The following is a 25,085-nucleotide window of genomic DNA, read 5'->3' as shown; positions in this document are numbered from 1 at the left end:
TTAGGGGAATTTTTATAATGCCAGGGGTACTTCCATCTTGTTATGGGGGTTGGAATAAGTATAAGAAATATACGTATCGTATATCTTAAGACGTAAAAAAAAAAACTGAAAAAATTCTAATGTTAAGTTAATGAATTCGAATATAATATCCAAAATATCGACTTGTGTCGTTTTGCCACTTGGACTTATCGTTAATCCAAGCAAGCACAAAACAGAAATACTGACAGCCAGACTACAAAAAATATCCATGTGTATCCTACATTAATATGCAGTCAGTTTAGTAAAGTTCGTAATATGAAGGTAAATATGGTGAGGGTACTATTCCTAAGAATAACGGCTATCTGATACTCATTTAGCATTAAACCTAACTTTTTTTTGCCGTATTTTAACTAAATACCAGTTTATACCGATTTACAATAATTTCATTAGCTACTTAGTAATTCGTATAAAGTTTTAGAAAACTTCAAAAAGCTTACTATCGATTATATTGATAGTTTTACCAAAATCCAACGATGACTGCTTGTTACGCACAACGTAATTTTTTTGAAAAGTGTCGCCGTGAAAGGAATTAATTGTTATCGCAGTCGAAACCTTGTCTTTTCTTTGTTTTTAATTATGAAGGATTAACTGATAGGTGAAACTTTTGCGATTGATGTAAATTTTTGGCGGAGTTGGATCAAAAATACTTACATTTAAATAATTTATCAAATTTGGTTTTATTTGACGACGCGTTGGCGCAGCGGTCATACCACTGGCTGTTGCGCTGGCGGTCGCGGGTTCGATTCCCGGTCACGACAGACATTTGTATCGGCCATATAGATGTTTGTCGTAATCTGGGCGTTGTGCTTGTGTATTGTGTGTGTTTCCGGACCCCCAACGCAGGAGAAAATCCTACTGGGGGCCGTTGAGTGTGGAGTGTTTATTTGTTATTATTTGTTTATTTATTGCAGAACTATTGACCTAGTATTTGTCACGAGTGAGAATCTACCGATCAAGTATTTATTATAGATAAAAAGTACTTAACCATATCCATCTCTAAAAATCTCATCGTTATTATAGCACAAAATAAAATAACACATGAACATGATAGAGACATCTTAAATATAACTAATTATTTTAATTTTTGTAGCTGTAGCTATATATCCATACCTCAATAGACGTAAGCAATATATAACGATAATAGACACGCTCTTGTAAACTAATCTCCCGGTCAAATTAAAGAGATCTTAATTATCTGGCGGTGAGTCAGCGTGGAGGTCAATTTCAGAGATCTCGCGAGATGCAGCCACCTAATTGGCACTCCGCCAGCTCCCGTGCTGCTCGTGGCCCGTCTTGTAACCCGACTACGAGCGTTACATACTTGCATATTAATGTGTTTGATGGAACAGCGTCAAAACTATCGACTGTACTTTTCTAATCCTTAAATTTAATTGTTAGTTTGGTTCAGCATTTCTTTTTATACGATTAGTTTGGCAAACAAGCGTATGGCTCACCTGATGGTAATCGATTACCATATCTTATAGACGCTTGCAAGCATCGCAAGTGCATTGCCGACCGTATCTACAATCCCCCTTAGGAGCTCTGGTCACCGTACTCACTGCAGGAACACAATACTGCTTGAAAGCAGTATTATTTAGCTGTGATCTTCTGTAAGGTACTTCCCCAGTCGGTCTGCTCCAGATTTTGGGCAGAATAATTATTTGATGATGTGCTCTAATCTCAATTATTATTTTTGAGTTACTTGATAAAGAATGATCGAATAAGTTAAAATTCTAACTGCACAATGAATTGCCACAGCGTTAACTTAATAATGTCATATCAATCATATTGTACGAATGCTTGTTCGTCTGCCAACGACCCCTTCCACGCTGATTGATTGCGTGCCGTGTTAACGTATGTACCGGTTTACTGCAGCGGTTGACGCTTGCGGTATTATTGATGCCGCTTTAAACACTACACTATGGTTCGCTAGAATTATATTTATTGGTGCTTTGAAATTTATAAAATGATGATCAATGTTGGGAAGCTTGTGCATACTTGTTATGTTTAGCGTATTATTATGTATGTTTTATTGTTTTTGTATGAGAAGTAACGTCAGTTTGTTCGCCTCCTGTTTATTATAATTATTATAATCACTGTTGCTAGTTTGAACTCTATTTTTTTATAATTAATTTACTTTAGTTTTAAGCTGTTTATTTTTTTTTTCACATATGTTACGCATTTTAGGTATAAAATCTATGGATGTATTATAAGATATTACAAAAAATACTAGTGTTTAAAGTGAGTCACATCTCAAATACTGAATCCCCGTTATACATTTAATTTGACACGCATGCAACAGCTTTCATAATACGAGTAGATGCGCGGACGCAGGCGACCCCCCGTCTGCCGCATTGCGGCCAAGGCGGCGCGTGATACATCGCGTATGCTGTGACAGGCTTAGGATTATGTTTCTCTTACTTGTTAGCGTCACATTATGTGTCATTAACACGATCGGGCAGTGGAAAATACCTCGCGGAAAGTTACCTCGTCGATGTCCGGCTCAGGTTGAACTTATGACTTCTGACGACGAGAGGTTAATGTGGAAATGCCCCCACATATCCACCTCTATATGTTTAAATAATTACCACCGGTGACAAGTCACATAACATACTCTGAATCAACTCGTGGATATGACTCATAATACGAAATATCGTTGTCACAATAAAACATAACCGTAATATTTAAACATTACGTGCAGTAAATACAGCTGACGCAATGAATTATTTAATTAGATAATATCGAAACAATCGCTTCATCGGCCGAGGTAAATGTGTTAAAGAGACGTTTGTATCGTTTGTATCAAAGGAACGGTTTGTAATTAATTTATCGTGTGAAGTGTACGAAGGCAGCGTGCGGCGCACGAGCGGCGTGTCGCAACGAGTGCCGCAAGGTGACGTGAGAATAGTTGGTTGTTGAGCAACCGCCACGAGACACGCTCAATGACCAATTCATCATCATCTGCGAAAATATTCTATTCTATTCTAATGAGATTGACTGAAAATCCTCTGCCAAATTTTGTTGGCCTGTAATAAATTTACTGTTGACTTTTACATTTTCTAATGTAAATAGAAATGCAAATAGGCGAATGACAATATTAGAGGATTGTCTGAAATGTTGGTGATTTCAGTCTCATCTAAAACTTCTCTGATTTTTTTCACATAGCAATCTCCGTTATTTGCTCTTTAAGTAATCTGCACTAAAGCCATAATTTACGTCAACGTATTAAAAACTTTTCTTTTAATTCTTAAAACTATTTGCAGTAAAGGTGAGTGTCCTAATGACATGAGAGTAATATGGAACTATGAGTATTTAAGATTTATTTGATTTTTATTGACACTTAATGAATATCTTTCATTCTTCCAATTTTCTTATAATAAATTCGATTCTTGCGATAATTAACCAACAGAGCATTAATCTTCCCTAAACCTAATTTTCCATCTATATTAGAAATCTATCAACAAAAGCGTGAGAATTTCAAAAACGTAAAGCATTCGTTATTAATACAAGTCGTGAGGAATTAAAACGTATTAACATCTAATAAATAAAAAAGGAACATTGTATAATTGAAAAGAAAGTAAAGTACAACTTTCACAGTTCCCCCAATTCCGAAATTTATTTCTTGAAATGATTTACCGTACAAAACTTAGTGGATGGGAGAATTACCGTACAAAAATTAGTGGATGGGAGAACCGGAACCGACATTCATAGTCAAGTGATTGATAGAGACGTTAAACTCACCTTTTGTAGTTCTCATCTTCGTTAGAAGTCAACAAGAGTCACAATTATCAAATTGTGCGGTGAGGGTTAGTATTGGCCGTTTGGGAGATTATTTATTGGCGTCGCGTCACGACAGCAATCGCTCGTAACAGATAATTGATCGAGTGTCGACGGGCGGGCGCCAAGCGTAAGCTTAATATCTAGCTGGGTTTTTAAAGGTGCTAAATATATTTGTTATTTTTTTAGTGTAAATATTTATAATCTAACTATATATCTCTATGTACCTATGAATATATGTATATTTACTTAGAATTATCCTTAAGTCTATTGTAAACGTTTTCGGAGTATATTCGACCTAATTTTAATACGCAGTTAAGGTAAATATAAACGCTGTTACAGACGTTAAGCGCAGGTAAATTTAATAAAAATGTGATCACGAGGCGTTCAAGCAAAAGGTGTTCGAATTAGTTTATAAGTGTTTGATGTTTTATTTAACCGTTTGCAGCGGTAAATATCAAAGAGACTCGTTTTTGACCGGTTTCACGTTACATAAAACTTTCAACTCAATTCAGCACCTCGGTTAACGGCTTTTTTTGTTATTTTGTTTTAATACAGTGAAGTTATTTCTGTGTCGCGTATAAAATATGTTTAAAGCAAATTTTATTATTATAAATAATAGTTATTTTTGGAGAGGAAAATTGTGGTCATTGATTAATAGAGCGGCGTACGAAACGTCGGACATGACATGTCTAAGACTAAAAACAAACGTGCCGGAGGCGTGCGGTTTGTGTATATCTGTTTATCAAATTATTTCTAAATTAATTTTCCTCTTCAGTTTGTTATTTATAAACATGAAGTATCAACAAAATATTATTTTACAATTGTATTTTAAATATTCTCTTGAAATTATTATACAATATGTTATACAACAACAAATATTGAAGATATAGGTACCTGCTTTATTTTGAAAGAAAAGAACAGACATTTTTTTAGCCATCAGAAGCCATTAGAAATCATCTCCGCTCATTTGAAACGATTGAAAGCCATTAAAACCAAAAAAAAAAAAGAAAAAGAAGGTTTATTTTATTTATTTATTGAATGCATAAAACTTATATCTAACATTACAGGAAACCCAATGCGTTAGTTATGTTGATTACCAAAAACCAAAAACATTATTATAATAATCCCACAGTATTAGGTATAAACCACATGGTTAGAAAGCTACTATGAAATATAATTAATATACTGTCGTACAGTTTTTTTTTATATCACTATCAACTCGGCAAACAAGCGTACTCACCCGGTGGTAAGCGATTACCGTAGCTTTTAGACGCCTGCAACACCAGAAGCATCGCAAGCGCGTTGCCGACCCAATCCCCGCCCCCCCCCCCCCCTTTATAGAGCTTTTTATACTGGGTTACTACACTTTATCGTTCTGTAATAACATTACTCTCAGGTGGTAGTATTAAAACAACCAGACAAAGATAAGCTTTGTAATGTAAGTGTAAATAGTTGTTTTATCCGCCAACTCACACTGGAGCAACGTGGTGGATTAAGCTCCGATCCTTCTACATGGAGAAAATGCCTAAGTCCAGCAGTGGGATGGTACAGGCTGAATCGTAAACAGACTTTTAGGTATACGACATAACAACCCGATTATGCATAACAATGACATAAGAATCGTAAACAAACATCTCTCGACCGTGTCGCATTCGTAGGAAATATGTAATTGAATGCAGTCGCTTCCTAAAACTTGTTTTCGTGTATGGAAACTTCCGCGGCGTATCGAGACGCGCACTTCACTAGCACGGGCCTGGAAAAGTACCGGAGCATGCCTTCTCTCGGCTCACTTTCACGGTTCACCCCATTAGTTATTATGCACCGAAACGGGTTACTTAGGTATATTTTAAATTGTTTAAAGAGTGTTAAATATATTTTGTTGGATTTTCGGTATCTTTGTGAGTCGTAGTGTTTGCTAATAAAATATAATTGTTTACAGAACAAGAAACAAAGTGATTTTTTTTGCTTTGTTTACACTTTATACACATCCACGGCAATTAAAAAAAATTGTTTGTGTTACTATGTCTGATAACGGTTTTAATGCCGAGTCGACATCAATGACATATCTTAACATTGAAAATGTAGTTCCTCGAAAAACATTATACCTATATCACGTTACTTATGTAATCACCGACATATAATATGCTAAAACCTTCTCCGAAAGACGCTGCATCTTCTGACATAAGTATTATTCCGATCGGTTCAGTAGTTTTCGCAATATAAGCGAACAAAAAAACCGAATCTCCATTTATTAGTATAAGATTAGTTTAAGTTCTTAGAAAATGATAGTAGTACAATTATTCCCACAGGAGCGCATCGCGATGCGATAGGGCAGTCACCCCAGCTGACCGATAAGCGGCCGGAAGGGCGACGACCTCGCCGGAAGTATTATCAGCTGGTCGGGCGCGGACTTTTTTAATTATGAATGAAAGCTTTGATTTTCGTTTGTTCATCTTTGGTTACGTGAATTACGTCATTGTAAGATCTTGTTTTGGTTATAATTTTAAAGAGTTATTTTAAAAACTAAATGTTAATTTTTCATAATTAATTTGTTTTGGATTAACTTATAAAAAAGGTAATGCAAAGCCGATAAGAACAAGTTAATAAAATAAATTAATTGATTCAAAATCGTTATAAAGTACCTGGGTTGGTACCGCTGACTAAAAATGATGGATAAAAGAAACGCATGCAAATTGCATGTTTGAAAAAGTTCAAAGCAAGTCTATCCACCAGTTCGCTGTGTAACAGCATTGCTAATACTCTCTAACCCTTCTGCTTTTTAAAGGCTGTATTCTTTTCCTTGCAATGGAATGCTTCATGACTTTGACAACATACAGCCTCATCAGTCATAGATACAGTTTAATTATAATTCATTTTTCAATTATCATAAAATACAATAAACTGTGAAAACACATATGATAAAACCCATCAATGTAAATACACAGACTACATACCTAAAAATATCACAGCCTGTTTTCCTCGATAGTATTTATAAATATTTTATGTAGTAATCTCATAATTAATTGTATTAATTTATTTTCGTTACGGCAACAATCGTCCGCGAACGACGAAATATTTGTATTACACGATGACAGAATTAAAATAGCACGTTGAAAACATGTACGCGGAAATCGAAACGGTTTCACTACAAACAGAAATAGAACTCGTGACATACTGATCGTTCTACTCGTATAACCGCGGATTTACGGAGCGAGGCGAGTCCTCGCTCGAGAATGTTTCTTTAAACGCGTGTAATAAAAATTAAACGTATGATTAATAAGTAATATGGTTAATAAGGAATATATCCGCCAACCCGCATTGGAGCAGCGTGGTGGATTAAGCTCTGATCCTTCTCCTACATGGGGAAAGAGGCCTATGCCCAGTAGTGGGATATTACAGGTTGAAGCGTTATCTATATAGTGTTAGTAGTCTATGTAATTTATATGCAGTCTATTTAGTTTATATGTAGTGTATGTATTTTATGTTTTATTTTATTTTCTATTCTCCTATTCCTGCACTACTTTGCATAGGTGACTGGAAGAGATTTCTTGTAGAGATAAGTTCGCCCTTGCCAACTTCCTATATTATAATGACTATTGTAAAATAACGAGTACTTTGTGCAATAAGGAATATAATAATCATGTCTTAACGAATCCGTTTTTTTTTTCAGGTAAAACGAACAACACGAGATGAAAATTACTAGCAGTGCGTAATAGGTAAAGTAGGTGGTATCTGTGTGAAAAATTTAATTAATTGTATGTATATTATATATCCTATAAAGTTAACATTATTCTTATCATTTATCATTTAATACTAAGCTGCATTTCATATTATTAATAGAAGTTGCTTGTTAAACTGAGGTAGGGCACAGCAGATTTCCTGCTCAAAATGTAGAACGGGGTAGTACCTCGACCTTACAGAAGATCACAGCTAAATAACACTGCTTCAAGCAGTGTTGTGTTCCTGTTGGAGAGTAAGGTGATCAGAGCTCCTGGGGGGACTGGGGATGGGGTCGAAAACGTGCTTGCGATGCTTTTGGTGCTGTAGGCGTCTATAAGCTACGGTAATCGCTTACCATCAGGTGAGCCGTACGCTTGTTCGTCGATTTAGTTACATAAAAAAAGCTGCCTGTTCTTTATATACATGACAAGTATATATTTAAATAAAGTTGACCTTGCTCTAATATAAAAAAAAAAAACATCACTCCCGATCCCGCCCTATTCAGTGTTAAAAGTTCCCTGTGTGTATATACAATATTAGAAACTATATTATATAGTACAGTGAAATAGAAAAGTTTTTCCCGTGCATGCCGCGATGTAGGTGTTAGAAGTATGATTTTATTTATTTTTGTTTCGGAATAATATTTTATGCATGCCTTCTATTGGTAACATTTTAACAATTATTGTTACATGATCGATGCGTGATGATTGCTCTTGTATTTTTTGTACGTTATGACGAGAAGATAATAAAGCTCTGTAATGGTACATACTTAAATATCTCAAGTTTTATACTTTTTAAAGTAATATTTGTTAGATTAAATAAATGTTGAAAAGTATTGGAAATCGTAGATCTTGGTCTACCACAGTGTCCAACTGTTAATGTTAGTGTACCGACATAAAAACAAAAGCTTTAATAGACATTTTGTCGCTTTCGAAAATTTATAATTTTTACAAAAAAAACCATTTTAAGAGCAGGTATTTCAACTCAGTAATACTACACTATAAATTTCGTTCATACGTATTTTGCTTATCTTTAATCCACTGAAGTCGTACACGCAAATACAGCAATTTACAAACTTGTTTTCACTTATGCCATCAAGAGTAATAAAATTACAAGCTCCACCATCCTCACAGAATGGGAGGCCCTTCTGAGCGATGGGATTTTTGAAAGTAAAACTTCTTAAATACGCACACTTGACTTGGGGAGTAAGCTGATGGATGCGTGACGAGAGCGTTACGAAAATTTTGATCGGTCGAGGCGAACAGAGCAAAAGAGAGAGCACACATTTTCCTCTAGTTACATATTAGTTACGTTTCAAATATCTAAGACACAAAGCACGCCTATTGTGCAGAAGTTTTACTTCAGTTGTGTGGTCTAGGCACACTCGTTTTTTTACGTTCTCTTAGAATACAGTACTAGAAACACAAATATACCCAGCCATGACCAATTCATATTTCTATTTTAGGAACGTTCGCTTCCTCAAACAGATAAGTCGTAATGCGTGTCCAAGGTCCCTCTCGCACTTGACGCTGATAATATACCGTCCAAAACCACGTATAACAAAGCAATTCAATTATTTTCAACGCAATAATTGTCCAATTACGGAAACAGACATTGTGATGATAATTACGAAAAGCAGATTACCGTATTATCGAAATTGTATCTTAAATTTCAATATTCTTCCTTCTAAGGTTTTTATGATGTTTTCAATTTTTGTTTACACTTCGCCTTACGAGTTTAGTTATACGAGTCTTAGTTACTTGTTTACAAGTATTTTTACTTAAAATAGTATTATTGTCAGAATATTTTATTAACCGCCTTCAAAAAAGTATTTGAATTTTTGACTGGGTTGACCGATTTCGATTTTTACTTTTTAAATAGAAAGGTGGTGCGTGTCAACCAATTTAAAGTTAATAGAAATCTGACAAGTACTTTTCTAGTCATATGTAATAATGCGTATTTACTTGATAATTTTTTCGTCGACCTACGTTGCATTATACCGCATAAGTTTTTATTGGGTGTACCGATTTTATGATTGTTTTAATCGAAAACGGATACATGTCTTGTAGTTCCATTTAAATTTGATTGAGATCTGATGACTACTTTTTGAGTAATCTTTGATAACACGTATTTTTTGTTATGTTTGCAAGCAAACGCAATTATGGTTCAGGTGTAAAACAATTCGTATTCGTTCAAATAAATTACTGATAACATACTGATATTTCTTGATAAATACTGCATAATCGTTTCACAAATCAATAATAATAAAGCGGTAATGTTTTCTAAATTTACTCAAGGCTGGAGCGGTCGCGTCTGCGCCGCGTGACTGCCCCTCTAAATATAGCTCGCCTATTGACTGTCCCTCGCTGGAGTGCGAGGGCGGCCCAAACAAACAATCAATTTTTGCAAGCGATACAAACGTATCGACCAGATTTTCGCATTCAACTGGAAACACAAAATTGGCAGTTTTAATGTTGCCAATTTTATTGGATTTGCTTACGAGATGTTTGTAATAACTGAGTTTCTAAAAGATCAGGAAGTTTTAGTTCTTAAATAAATATTATGTAAACATATTTATTGTTCGAGAAATAATGACTAATCTTAAATTGGTTAATTTATTAATCTTGGTTTGCCCATTGTTGTTATTTTTACCTTGAACAATGTATCACGAATAATATTTTATTAAGTATTTGAAAAATAAAATTAGCAGGTTTATTCACATGTAACCACGAGGAACGATTCGGTATTATGTTATATGCATCGTGTGTAAAAAAATGTACAGCTAGCAAATTTCCATCTTGTCGTTTTATATACGTAGCTAGAGAGATTTAGAGTTAATTCAAATATTTCTTTCTTGTGCTATCCACACGAGTATTATTTCGGAACATTGTAATGTCTCAAAATTATACTCGTAGAACAAGTGAAGTCAAGCTATACGACCTAAACATTACGTTTTAAAATAATATTCTTATACGATCGCCACTCTTTCAAAACCTTGTTTCTAAAAAAATCCAAACCCGTTCGCGCGTTATTCCGCTCAATCGTGTTAAATCCATTTGGGATCGAATCGTGCAAGAACTAAACAAAAAGTGACCTAAAATAGCTCCTTGTATAACCATCGACGAAAATAACCTGCGAGTGGGAAAGTATCGAACCAGTTATTTTCAGTGCATGTGCCGGCAACTTGTTTCAGCCTTTGTTGGTCGAAAATAACCCTCGAACCCCTCGGCTGACGGACGAGCACGGATCGACGGAGAGAACAGGTTGTGGCGACACCTTAAATAGATACCTTTTCTATTTTAAGACTGCATGCACTTGTTCTGTTAGTTTTGCTTTTTACATTTTGAATATTGAATTCATAATGACGTTTTCAGAACCTCTTGTTGCGTGTCCGTTTTTCATTTCAATATATCAGTTAGTAGTAGTTATACGATACAGTTGACAAATTGATACAGTCACGATGTATAAAAATAACAAACATATTTTTTTCTAAAAAGTATCATTATGTTCTTTACGAAAACTTTTGGAGATTGTAGTTTTTTGTGCAACAGTAATGTAGGTCGTTAGCAAGTTACAAAAGCAACTCAACGTTAAATCAACATTTATATCTACAAGAAAGAAAAAATCTGTTAGATGTGACAGTTTATTAGTATCCAGAATTAGGAGCAAGCTAAAAATACGTTAATAGGAATGCGGCGCATCTGGTAATAGAATAGACTCAAAGCGGGGGAGAGCGTGTTTGCGCTACTGTAGCAGGTTGAGAGACAGGTCCACAAAAACTATTATTGATGGATGCACTTGACGGCGCTAGTGTAAAAATTGCTCTTTTGATAGATGCAGTAGATTATGTTAGGTTGATATATTTATCAAAGTTAAGGGTTAACCATAAAACATCAATTATTTTAGGGTCTTAAAAATTCTGTTAAGATTGTAATCTCGACCAAACATATCGATCTCATTTCCGTTTTTCCCACACAACGTAGCATTGGCGATAACATACGTGCTATTTTTGTAGGTACTATTGAAAGCTATTAATCGAAATGTATGAATAGGTGCTACAAAAATGTTTCTGCAATTTATTCAAACTTGTTGTTTAAAGTTGGTGACAAATAAATATGGATTAGGTTTGATGTATATGTTGGCAAATGTTGTAATGTAGCGGATGACAATATTTCAACTAAAGTGGCTTGATCTTCAACAGTTCACACAATTCAGAGCTCGAAACAATGAAATAACAACCGACTTAAATGTAAATATTCTGTGATAACTTCGTATGCTGTAAGTAATTTGTTTTTATATGTGTTGGTAAAAATTACATATGCATTTCGAAGTGTTTGTCAAGTGTCACCGACAAATAAAACCATCAACACGTTGGTGTTAAATGTTACAAAAAAACATGTCTATAAACGAGTTTTAATGCTACAAAAATAAGAGGATTGATTAATAAGTCAAACTTAAAAAATATATATGACCAGAATAATAAATTTTAATTTTGAAATGCCTATTACGTATTGTAAATAACTATAACGAAGCATCGCTTTAATCGAAAACACTAAAACATATGTGACAACAGCCAGCTTTACAATTCACTGATAGTTATCTCTTAAGAAAATATTAGCTTGTTTTATCACTGTTTTCCTTCTTTAGTTTTTTAAGTGTTTTTATATTTCGGCCAGGAATGTTTGTTTTGACATTCACGATCTTATAAAAAATATTTTCGCAATGACGAAATACTTATGGCTGCTATTGCCTTTTTTTTATTCAAAATATGCGAACCAACGAAACTGAAGTAGATGTAAAGCTTCTTTTTTACATAAATACTTATATTTTTACGTCACTGAGTCAATCAAGTAATCTGTTAACAAACTGATTTTTTAAAAATTATTTAAACATAAAATCATGTTATGATATTATTTTCGTTGGTTGCTCGAGATACTTCGTGTATCACAAGAGATGAGCAGGACCGTATTAAATTGAGGTTAATATAATAAAACTAAACGTAGCGAAGACAAAGAGTGCTCACATGTGAGTCAATGATACCGGAATCCTTGTAACGGCCATAGTCTTTGTATGGCGAGCTAATTATAGATGTCTAATTATAGCCGTGATTCACTCCTGCGCAGTTCACTCCAAGCTAGATGTCGTGAGTTATTGCTCGCATCTGACCATTAGTCCCTTTCGAGTATGTTGTTTTATGTGTTTTGATGTGATTGTTATCAGCAATATACGCAATTCTATCAGTATATATTACGAATAAGCTTATGTTAAATGTATATTATAGTGATTTAATAATACGCCGATCTTCTGGCATGAATGCCATGTCTTCTTACAATCTGTCTTCTGAGCGTTAACAATTAAAATATTTTGGTAAAGAATACTCTTTTTAACAGACTTCCAAAAAAAGGAGGAGGTTCTCAATTCGACTGTATTTTTTTTCTTTTTTTTTTTATGTATGTTACTTCAGAACTTTTGACTGGGTGGAGCGATTTCGACAAATTTTCTTTTAATCGAAAGGTGGTGTGTGTCAATTGGTCCCATTTTAATTTATTTGAGATCTAACAACTACTTTTCGAGTTATATCTAATAATGCGTTTTTACTTGACGCTTTTTTCATCGACCTAAGTTGTATTATATCGCATAACTTTTTACTGGATGTACCGATAATGATAATTCTTTTTTTGTTGGAAAGGGGATATCCCTAGTTTGGTGCCATGATAAGGAAACCAGGATCTGATGATCGGATCCCAGAGAAATCGAGGGAAACTCTCGAAAATCCGCAATAACTTTTTACTGGGTGTACCGATTTTCATAATTTTTAATTTAATCGAAAGCTGATGTTTATCATGCGGTCACATATAAGTTTTATTGAGATTTGATAACTACTTTTTGAGTAAGCTTTGATAACACGTAGTTACTTGACTATTTTTTCGTCGATCTACGTTGTATTACTCGTCGATGTAATTGAAATCGGTTTTTTTTCGTTTGCGAGCAAACACAATTATTTAAATATATTTTTTGATTTATCGATCGCATTTTCAAAAATTATCATAAAATTTATATTCTATATCAATTTATATCGTCGCTAGATAGCGATCTAGTCCGCGCGTAGTTCTCTTTATTATGTAAATTATTTAGTGTTCAGTAAGAGTGCGGCCGGAAGCTCCGGGCATTGTTTGGCGATACTCCGACCACGACACTGTTACGTGGACCAAAAATTTATATTGAACGTCTTAAGATTATCGGAGAGATGAGATTTATCTTCTGCTATTTGCTAGCGTCTATAAAATAATTTGTTGAAGTAAATATTAGTTTATTTCAGTCGTCTCTTCAACATCTCGCTATGTGCCGTATTTCTATATCATAGGTATGTGTGTAATTTATTAAAATATTTATAGTGTATTTATTAAATCTTTACAAATCTATACTATTATTATAAAGCTAAAAAGTTTGGTTGTTTGTTTAAATCCGCTAATCCCAGGAACTACTGGTCCCAATTGAAAAATTGTTTTTTTTTTAATGTGTTCGATAGCCTATTTGCCGAGGAAGATTATTTTTTTGCCTCAAATTAACGCGTGTGCAACCGTGGAGCACGGCTAATCACTTATATACGAACAAGACTTCAGTCTATTAATACTAAATCAACCACTAAACTTGTACTTCCCAGTTTGTATACAATAAAGTGTAACGGTACAAAAAAACATATTCGCGGTTAAACGAATTGGTAACATCAGCGAAGTTTCCTGCGGTTGCATTTAGATGTTTCGAAATAGAAGCGGCCGCCTCGTGGAGTAAATACGTTTAGCCTATACTGCTGTTTCGGGGGAGGGATCGTTTCGTTGGGTTGATTTTTTTTTATAGCTTTCTTCCGAATCAAAGCGAATAGTCGAGTTCAGCACAATTCTGTACTTTCGGCATTACTTTATGTTTTAGTTATCTTTTTCTATAAATCCTTCAGGTACGGTGTTAAGTAAGGTTCACTGTAAATATTAACTTTTTTTTAAATGTTGTCTTGTTTGTGTATGTTTACAGTTTATATATATATATAAAGAGGAAGGTTTCATTATTTTTTAAATTATATTTATGCTGTTATCTCCGGATTTCCTAATTCTAATATATCTTCTCCTTTTATTTTAGTAAAATACTAATCTTTTGTGATAATACATATAATTTTATGAAATGTTTGACGATTTCTATTTTTTTTTTAAATTAAAATATAGAGCAGCCCGACTGGGGTAGTATCTCGACCTTACAGAAGATCACAGCTAAATAATACTGTTTTCAAGGAGTGTTGTGTTCCTGTTGGTGAGTAAGGTGACCAGAGCTCCTGAGACAGGGTCGTTAACGCGCTTGCGATGCTTCTGGTGTTGCAGTCGTCTATAAGCTACGGTAATCGCATCCAATACTTATATAAAAAAATTAAATAATTTTTGTAAAGATAATGTCGATAAATAGCTTCGTTCGCATCCTTGGCGTAGAAAGTCCTAAAATCATGTATGTGTTCACGTGTGGCTAATTTGTTTTTGAGTAAAGATAACACAGCAAATAAAGAATTTATGTATAATTATATAGTATACCTACATCACACACATGTATTACGTTCTAAGCAAACAACAATTATTTGCTCATTTATTTTTAATATAGCGTTGAAATTGTTTCGTAATTATCGTCGTTTCCTTCACTTCGCCTTTGTAAAATATTGCCTTTAATACAATCGTAATGTACGTAAAATTCTATACGGATTCTAAACAGGTTTCTGGTTTATTTAAAATAAAAAACGAAACGACCTTCAACCTGATCTACGTTTGCTTTTTTTAGTGTCATGAGACATAATAAGACTACGAATATTAATATTAGCTTCGTCGCCACGTCTTAAGTTATCTCATTAAAGTTGAGTCTGTGTGGTATTTTAACAAATGCAATCAGAAGAAGCGCTAGTAAAACCCACCTACATATTAGTTTTATTGTGTTTTGGTGGCCAGTACGAAGATAGTTCCCAAAAATATATGTAACAGTTTCCGCTCTAGTGAACGATCGTGAAGTAAGTTTGGATGTTCGCGTGCGTACACTAAAAATAGATTTTCGTAATTTAGCCATGTATTGTTTTTTATTTCGCTTTCGCATAACGATGTTATCGGTGTGTGCGAGCGAGACGGTCGTATTGCGGGTGGGGCGCGTCCTTCACTTGTCGCGTTCGCTTTCTATTTTTATTCCGCGGCGAGGGGTTCGCGGGGTGCGGGAGGGGAGGCTTTGTGTTTTGTTATTTTAGTATTTATCGTGCAGCTTTGTTACGGACTCTTTATCTATACTAATATTATAAAGGTGAAGACTTTGTTTGTTTGTTTAAACGCTCTAATTTCAGGAATTGCGGGTCGAATTGAAAAGTTCTTATTTTGTTGAATAGTCTATTTACCGAGGAAGGCTATAGGCTATATAATATCACGCTACGACCAATAGGAGCTGAGCATTGATTAGAAATGTTACGAAAACAGGAAAAAAATATTCTTTTTTGTAAGCTTCCGTTGCGTACGCCCAATAAATTATACATGACTGAATTAATAGCCAAAGTCCGTAACAGCGTCGGTATGTCCATCTTTTAATGTTAACTCATTGTAACTTTTTATGTTAATCAAGTTTGTTCTAAAATACCTGTTGCACTATTTGCGAACGTGGTTTAATAGACATGATGTTAATCCTTATCCAAATAAATACGTAATTCATCACTAGTATTTATTTTTGAACAAAATTGTCCTTGACATCATTTGATTTCGATTCATATCTTACAAAGTATAATAGCTTTAAAATAACTCTGCAACGAATTAATGATCACAAAAAAAAGATGATTATTGCTGGTGAAACCATAAAATTAAGATGGGAATGATGTTGAGTAGACTGTATTGCATAAATAGGCGGGAAGAAGAGAAGAATATAAAATAAAATAAATTTTAACGCACGATTTCACTGGGTTTTAATTATAAGAAAAAATTGGTACAAAAAAGGAACTAGACAGCTCGAGGTATTGCCAGTATAAAATATAATTAATTTATTTTTTATTTTGTTGCCAACTATTTCATTTTTATTAGCCAAGCATGTGGATCCTTACGGATGAAAAATACTTCGTCAACAAGGCAATTTTATGAAGATAAACTTTATCTGTGATAGCATTTAATTTGAACGCATTATTTAAGAGATAAAAGTCGCCCGAGTTGTATAATAATCGTTTAAAAATATTATAGTATTGCATACTAAAAATTCGATATTATCGTTTAGGGATTTCCAGAATTATGGTCATAAACAAAAACAATGTCCCCTCTTGTGCAAGTGGCAAATTACACGCTCGTGTAGAGAGAATTACAAATTATTTCAGATCTTATAAAATAAAATCTCATGCAGCCAGCCACTTTGAATTACAATTCTTATGAAAATGATCGAGAAAGTACGAAACTACCATGTGGATATGTGGATATTGGCATCAAGATTCGTCACTCTGTACGAAAATCAGGTATAATATGTAGCATATTCATACCAATTTTCTGTCGCAGTATTCTAACCCAGTCTGTCCATGAGCACTTCTCAATTAGCGTCACCCAGACTACCTCAAAATATAAGTCTAATATTTTTTTCTGTTATTAAACTCGGTCGGCAAACAAGCGTACGACTCATCTGATACACCTGAGCACCTGATGGTAAGCGATTACCGTAACTTATAGACATCTGCAACACCATAGCATTGCAAGCGCGTTGCCGACCCTATCCCTAATTCCCCCAAGGAGCTCTGGTCACCTTACTCACCAACAGGAACACAACACTGCTTGAAAACAGTATTATTTAGCTGTGATCTTCTGTAATGTAGAGGTACTACCCCAGTCGGGCTGCTCCAGATTTTTATTTTAAAAATAAATAAATTTCTTAATAATTATAAAATGATTGTGTAAATAAAAAAAAAGTATAAATTTGTTACCTAATATTTATTTCTAAGGTTCACTTTCATTCTATTGTATTTTCGTTCAAAACGAATTATTATTACAATGCATTGATAAATACCAACGTGACCACGCGGCAGGAGTTTCGTAATAGAAAAGCGTGTTTTGTTCTTTTTTTGCAATTGAGAAACAAAGCTTCAAGAAATCAACCTCGTAAGCGAATGTTAATAGATCTCGCCTCTCGCCACTCACGGTACATTCGACGTTTTAAATGTTTTTAAGTCAAATAAATAAATATATTTGACATACACACTCAGTTATCTGTTTGTAGGTAAGGAAATTAATGCTTGTGTTATGACACAGCTAACAGCAGACTGATATAGAGCTACATTTTTTTAATAAGTATACATAATAATACATATAAGTAAATATTTATATTACACCCAGATTCACATTTATTAAATCTTTATGAGAAAAATATTGGGAAGTTTTGTCACACTCTGACGACGTCACCCCTATCGGTTCGAGTTAAGTTACCCATGTCTATTCAAATATGTGACAATTAATTGATGAATATTAGTGGTCTGAGACCAGGGCACTGTTGAATGCCTCCATTTTATTCAAATTACACTCTGAGTTTTTTCTAAAAAAGAAAGCTCATTCTGCTTCGACTCGCACACATTCAACCAAAACATGATGTATAACCTCTGTTCGGTTGCATTCTGTGCACAATGGCCAATGTTATTTAATGCAATGTGTCCGGATCGAAGCCTATATGCTGTGATTATCATTCCCTTACACTCACTGCGATATAATGCTAAAAAGAGTGAAATTTTATACTTTCAAGGAAAAAATAAACCATTCAATTTTAATCCTAATATACTGTGTGGAACTCCTCTGAATCTAATATCTGAGTTCAATTACTTTGGTCATATGTGAGTGTGTGTGTGTGTGTGTGTGTGTGTGTGTGTGTGTGTGTGTGTGTGTGTGTGTGTGTGTGTGTGTGTGTGTGTGTGTGTGTGTGTGTGTGTGTGTGTGTGGTGTGTTTGTGTGTGTGTGTGTGTGGGTGTGTGTGAGTATCTGTGAATGAACGCCTGTATGATAATTGGAAGCAATGTGTTGTATGATTTACTATTTTCTATTGAAAAAAAAAATAGTATTCTTTTCAAATACTTTTGTAAATGCAATTAAAGTATAACTCGATTCGAAGCATATTATTAACAAAAATGACTAAATGTGTAGAAAGTGGGTCGCTATCTCGTGTTAGGTATATTGTTCGGTGGTAAATATTAAACATGTGATAAGACGATCGCGCTCGATCTATTTATAGAACAAATCTTGATAGTGTAACGATCGAGTAACGATGTCGCCCACATCTAGAATACATTAACATGTTTTATAATAATTTTAATGCATGTACGTGTTCATCGTTGCTGGACACGTGTAACGCATTATAATTTAAATGGTTATGTAATTATCGAGCCGTCGTATACTATAAATCAAAGAGTATAAAAAAAAAGAAATAAAACGTGTCTAGTTACTGAGACATTTTGAAATAAACCTTACATCACTACTTGTACAAGTTTTACTGCTTTTGAAGTCTATTTGAATAATTTTGGTTTTGACTTTGATAGCACAAAGCGTTTTGTATACTTGTAACACTCTTTACTTTTTTTAATAAAAAAGATGCATTATTTGTTCTTTGTTCTAATACAAGCTTTACCTGCGACTGCGTTCGCCATTACGCAATTCGATTTTCGTTACCGGAAATTTCGAAACAAATCAAAAGTGAGTTTTATAGCCCGTAGCGTTGATTTTAAATGTGATTTTTTTAATATTCTTTTCATAGTAATCCAATCAGTAGCCGGGGTCATTGGCAGCAAAAGTAACTACAAAAGAGAAAGAGCCAATTAAAAATAAAAAAAGCAATAGTACCTACTATTTAGATATATGTAAGTATGAATTGACAAACCTTCAAAAAATTTCCAAGTATGTACAATGTTCACAATTGTGTATTAATACATTCATTTACAATGACGCAATCGTCTGTATTATATACATTGCAATGTTTTATATGTATCTATGTATTAGGTACAATGAAATTTAGAATATAAATATTTTAATTAATATTTCTGTATAAATTAATAAGTTAGGTATAGTTTAAAGCAATGGTTTAAGTCTTAATAAACAAAATTTAAATCTCATGACTTCCGCTTAATTATTTATTTTTCTTAAAACTATACACACAGTTTATAACAACTGCTCTGGTGTAGTTAAGTGTGCCGTGTCGGCGCCTACATCCGGCGGTTTGTGGGTTCGATCCACGCTTGGGATAGATATTTGTAATTACAAATATTTCTTTCTGGTTTGGATGTCTGCCCTTATGGGTGTCCCTGTTTTGTGTTGTTATCCTAAATACCTGATACCGATCATTACTTATAGTACGGAATACGTCCGCCAACTCGCAGTGAAGCAGCGTGGTAGATTAAGCTCCAATTCTTCCCTTACACGGAGAAACAGGCTTTTGCCCAGCGGTGAGATATTACAGACTGAATCGTGATAGTTTATGATTCTAGAGTTTAACAGAACTTGATCATATCAAAATATGTGTGAATTAACATTATATGAAATAATTAAAAATAAAAATGAAAACGCTTCACACTCAGTCGGGCTGCTCCAGATTTTGAGGAGGATATTTGCTGCTGTGGCCTATCTCAGTAGAATTGAGAAATGTATTAATGTCTTAATGTTTAAGTCATCTCAAGGCCGAAAAGTTTGATAAAAAATACTATCAGTTGCAACTCTATTAAGATTATATTAAATAACAACAGCTGTAGAAGCCCGTAGACACCAATCATATTGCGTAATTACATTTGAAGACGTCCGTAGACCGGATACGTTGCCCCTACGCTCTCCAGGTTCGTAGACAAGCGTTCGTAGACACCACGTAGGGATCGTAGATGTCGTAGCCAGGAAACATTACTGTTGCATTCCTGTATTTTTTTTGAGTACACCTACACATATTATTCATATGTGTAGGTGTACAAATAAATATTATACATATATTTATCTATTTAACTATAATAATTTACTGAAATTATAAAAAATACGAAAGATATGGACCCCGCAAAGGCACGTAATATTAAGGTAGAGAGAAGCTTTTTATATTTATTATTTATATTCACGTTCTTGTTTAACCCAGCCTTTAGGTAGCTTATATTATACATATTTGACCTCTTGTACAAAAATGGCATTCTAAAAATATAAAACTTTTATTACACCGTTTCCAATAATGTATGTCTCAAATATTTGTAGGTACGGCCATTGGTATATAGGTATTTTTCTCGCCTTATTATTTTATTTATTTATCTTGAAATTATCATTGTGAAAATTATTATGACACGGAACACAGTAAGTTTATTCGTTCAACAATATCTTAGTTAATTAGCTTTGATATAGCAAATAATAAATTGTCGGGTGGCTACGTTATCAAAAAGTTATTCGTTTAATAATAGCTTGACATTTGACAGTCGTCGTGATGTTTAATTTTTTTTTTTAATGACTGATAAAATATCACGCAGCAAAATACACAATCGTAAAACTAAAATAAGTTGTTGCTCCGCAGAAAGTCCTAATAATACATAAAGTTTAATTCTTTAAAATGTCGTTTGTCTTTAATCTGGTGTTTTTTTTTTTGTTTTTTATTGTAAATAAAATATTGGTAAAAAGATCGAAAGATATCGAGTACAAATTATTATTTGCATCTGCGTGATGCCTCACGCGTGACATTTAAGATAAGACGACGGACAGTCTGATATTAAAATGACATCATTCGTTATAAAATGTTAATTTTTAAGTGTTTACAACGCAATCAAAACGATTGTGAAGGACACCGTCCGGGTCCGGAGCCCTTCTAAATTTAGCGTTCTAAAAATAGCTCGCGCCCTTCCCCTTGCCTCCCTCCCCCTTCGATGTAGGTCACATTTACCGGGGGGTCAGACTCGCCGAGACGAAGCGAACTTTGAGTTTATAAAGTGCCTCGGGAACCTTTACCTGTCTCCCTCTAATCCGCTTGTTGCGATCTTACTGTTCATTACTACAAAGGAATGGAAAATTTCACGAAATCGTTTATATCGAAAGTATTTTAATGAACAGTTAATAAATATATATAATATTATTATTAATTTTATTACGTCGTTATGCATATTAAATTGTTTTGACAGTAATGATCAACTCTATAGGAACAATATTGATTTTTGTCGTAAAGAATTCCCTTTTATAAATCACACGTTAATCTATAAAATTGATGCTTTAAGTATAAAAATATATCCATGATACTGTATTTTTATGTATTCAAAGTAAAGATCAGAAACGAGTTTCAACTTTTTAGACACTAGCTTGAAATTATGTATACTACCTCAAGTCACAACACTGAAGTACAAGTATTATAAATACTTGTTATATTTCTCGCAAATTGCTAATGCACTGGATGTCGTTCAATACAAAAAATGTAATTAAATTTACAATAATTAGTTTGTTATGCGTAGATGTAGCCAAAATGGCGGCAACGCGCATTACCGATTTGGGGTGGTTTTTGAATTTTATCAAGAATAATTTGCCTAAGCTCTTAACGATCATTCAAAACTATCAACAGTTTTAGCTATATACGAAGTCATCCAAATATTCGATTTACGTTATTATTACTGCAGAAAAATATTCACTAATGGGTGCAATGTTAATTACAACCCTAAAGGATTTTTGTACTACACGTGTCTACAGTAATAGTAAAACGTTAACAATTTCCATGAAAAGACGGCATTGAAATAAAGCGTAGCGTTAATTTAAAGTGTATTCTGTATCCTTTTTTCCTAACGAAGTTATGAAATAGGCAATAACTATATATCTACTTTTTCACGCAGAGATGGCCCGCGAGAGTGCCAGCGGTGCGGAGGGCTCGCCCCACCACACGCCCTCGCCGCCACACGCGCCGCGCCTACCCGCAGAAACCAGTTTCCACCATCAGATCATGCAGGTGAATACCAATATGAAGTTCTGACATATAACGAGGTGAACCTTGGAGTCTGTCTTGTGTATAGTTTAGTTTCAAGATTTGCTTTTGTATTGGATCTACCTAAATAAAGGAATGTAAGCGTTTATAAAACAACATGTAAAAATCAATTAAAATAAATATTTAAAAGGAATGAATGTCACGGCTTGCTATATGTATATATGAAACTGCCACAAGTCTGTATTTTAGTTTACAACCTAGGAAGAAAATTATTTTCATTCTTTTTTTTGTAGTAAGACTTCTATACGCACGCTTGACTTGGGGAGTAAGCTGGTGACAGCGTGTCGAGAGCGTTACGAAAAGTGTGATGTGTGTGTGGGCGAGGCGAACGGAAGTTGAGAGGGAGATGCAATGAGAGATGGTGCCAAAGAAGTTTTACTTCAGTCTTGTGGTCTAAGCACATTCGTTCTCTATTCAAGTACAATGTTGTCGGAAACGATTAACTTTAAAAATATCTCGTGCAAACGTAGAATCATCCCGCGCTACTTATAATCTTAAAATTATATCGTTTTAAAAATTAAAATATCATGATAAGTTTTTATGTTGGTATCATTGAAAATAAGTTTCTATAATTTGTCCAGAATGAGAATAAAGAAATAAAAATAAATATCAAGTTTCTAATGACGCTAATGATGCTCTAGACTTCATCCTCAAGCTATCGCAAAATGAGCGGTTGAAGACTAAAGGCAACAGAGAATCATTTAAGATTTTATTGTTGTTATATGTCAACGTTGTTTTTATTTTTATCGAATGCTGCAATTATGTTTAAATTATTAATTGCTTTAAACACTTGACAATACGATTATAAATAAAATGCCATTCTAAACTATCATGTTATTTATAGATCCGGGTAAATTACGAGGAAATAATGTAATAATTTATAACATGTGATTTTAACGTCTGTTTTAGATTGTCTGTTATTGTCGGTTACCTCATACGACAAAGTGTTCTCTTTTATTTTATAATAATGTCCGGAATACGCTAGGTATATCGTTAGCGAGAGATTTCGCAAAATATTACAATAAAAATAAATGAGCCAACGCCTGTTTTACTCGAGCTTCACCTTCTAGGAACCGGTCGTTTCCTAAAAAACATTAGCGAGTAATATGACTTAGGATGCTAAAAATAATAAAACCCGCTATACCAAATTATGCAGATAAGCATTCCTGGCATATAATATTCGTCAACTTTAGTTAATATTTAGTTGTATATGATGAAATAAAACTAGGGTATGCAGTGCGCTTCTCTTGGGATCACGGCTATAGTTTGTGAGATTGACTCAATCTACAATTTTTTATGCGAGTCCTCGCGAGATTCAAAGTTCACAGACATATTGGTGCAGTTTTTTTTTAAACGCTTGTTTAAAAATTAACCGTTAAAATAGTTAAAATTTTTGTTGCTTGGCGAAAGGATCGTCTGTAAATTATAAGCTTTGGATATTATTCAGCCACACTGATCTACTAGAGCAAAAACTTATATTTAATTTTTACACTTTCTTTATATCCTACAGTTTTTTTTAATGTTACATAGACAGTATTATTCCTAATATAGTATTAAAAATCAAGTATCCTTTCTCCACGCGATCGCCGCGCCGTGCAGATGCTCGCCTCGTCGACCTCACCCGCAGCTCCCCTGACCTTTTCACCGTAATGCAGCGCGTTCGACTCTCTTTTTTAAAACGGACGCGATATTTATAAAAATTCTCGAGCGCGTTATAAATAAAGTAAACGAACACACGTATATAAAACTCGCAACGGTCCGTCCATCTGCAAACTATATTTACATGCGTCCGTGTAATCCGGAGATAAATTTAGAACTCGGTTCGATCCGGCCTCCGTAAATATAAACGCTGGACGGTATTGCGAATATGAAAACATTGGTCATTATCGTTATGAACCGATAGGATCAAATATCCGGCCGAACGAAAATACCGACGTACAGATGTTATTAGATGTAAACTCGTTGTTCTACTCAATGAAATACGCAACATTGGACAACCGTTCTCCGTTGATATCCGGGCACGATTCCAATGCGATTTAGAACATTTTAAGATACGTTTTACAAATCCAAAAAAAATACCAATCAGTTGACAAGGTTATGTTGTAGTTGTTTTCGAAAGAGACTAAGGTAATTGTGTCAAGTTGGACATAACGCTATACTTAGTGACAGTAATAGACTGATGACACGTTTGGTTACTTGTCAGTCCCCATGGAAGAGAAGTCTGGCCTTTTCGCCGAGACCAGCCTGTCGCTGGAGGGATCCTGTTGCCTGCAGATCTGGCACACTGCAATTATGCGGCTGAAGGCTCCCGCAGGTGTTTTGTCAAGTGCTGAGTCCGACATACGATCTAGGACTGCCTACCCGGGCATCCTGGATCATCATTACAGCCTATACAGTCCACTGCTGGACATAGGCCTTAACAAGTTTACGCCAAAAATAACGTGAACTCATGTGTTTTGCCCATAGTCACCACGCTGGGCATCCTGGATATCACCCGTAAATGGGCTCCACGCACTCCAATCCAATCACGAATTTGTCTTCTATTAATTTGTCACTTC

The 25,085-nt window shown here is 34.4% G+C and overlaps 1 protein-coding gene across 1 annotated transcript in view; it reads left to right on the top strand.

Annotated features, from left to right (window-relative positions):
* Positions 1–25,085, top strand: part of LOC123656383 (histone deacetylase 7) — a 67,076-nt gene that overhangs the window by 27,213 nt on the left and 14,778 nt on the right. Inside the window, exon 2 of the mRNA XM_045592072.1 lies at positions 22,379–22,491. Coding sequence (XP_045448028.1) covers positions 22,379–22,491 — 113 coding nt within the window. The remainder of the gene's footprint in view (positions 1–22,378; positions 22,492–25,085) is intronic.

This window comes from Melitaea cinxia, chromosome 9 (genome assembly GCF_905220565.1).
Source record: "Melitaea cinxia chromosome 9, ilMelCinx1.1, whole genome shotgun sequence".
Classification (NCBI taxonomy): domain Eukaryota; kingdom Metazoa; phylum Arthropoda; class Insecta; order Lepidoptera; family Nymphalidae; genus Melitaea; species Melitaea cinxia.
Note: the sequence above shows the minus strand (reverse complement) of the source record. Positions and strands in the feature narration are given on the sequence as shown.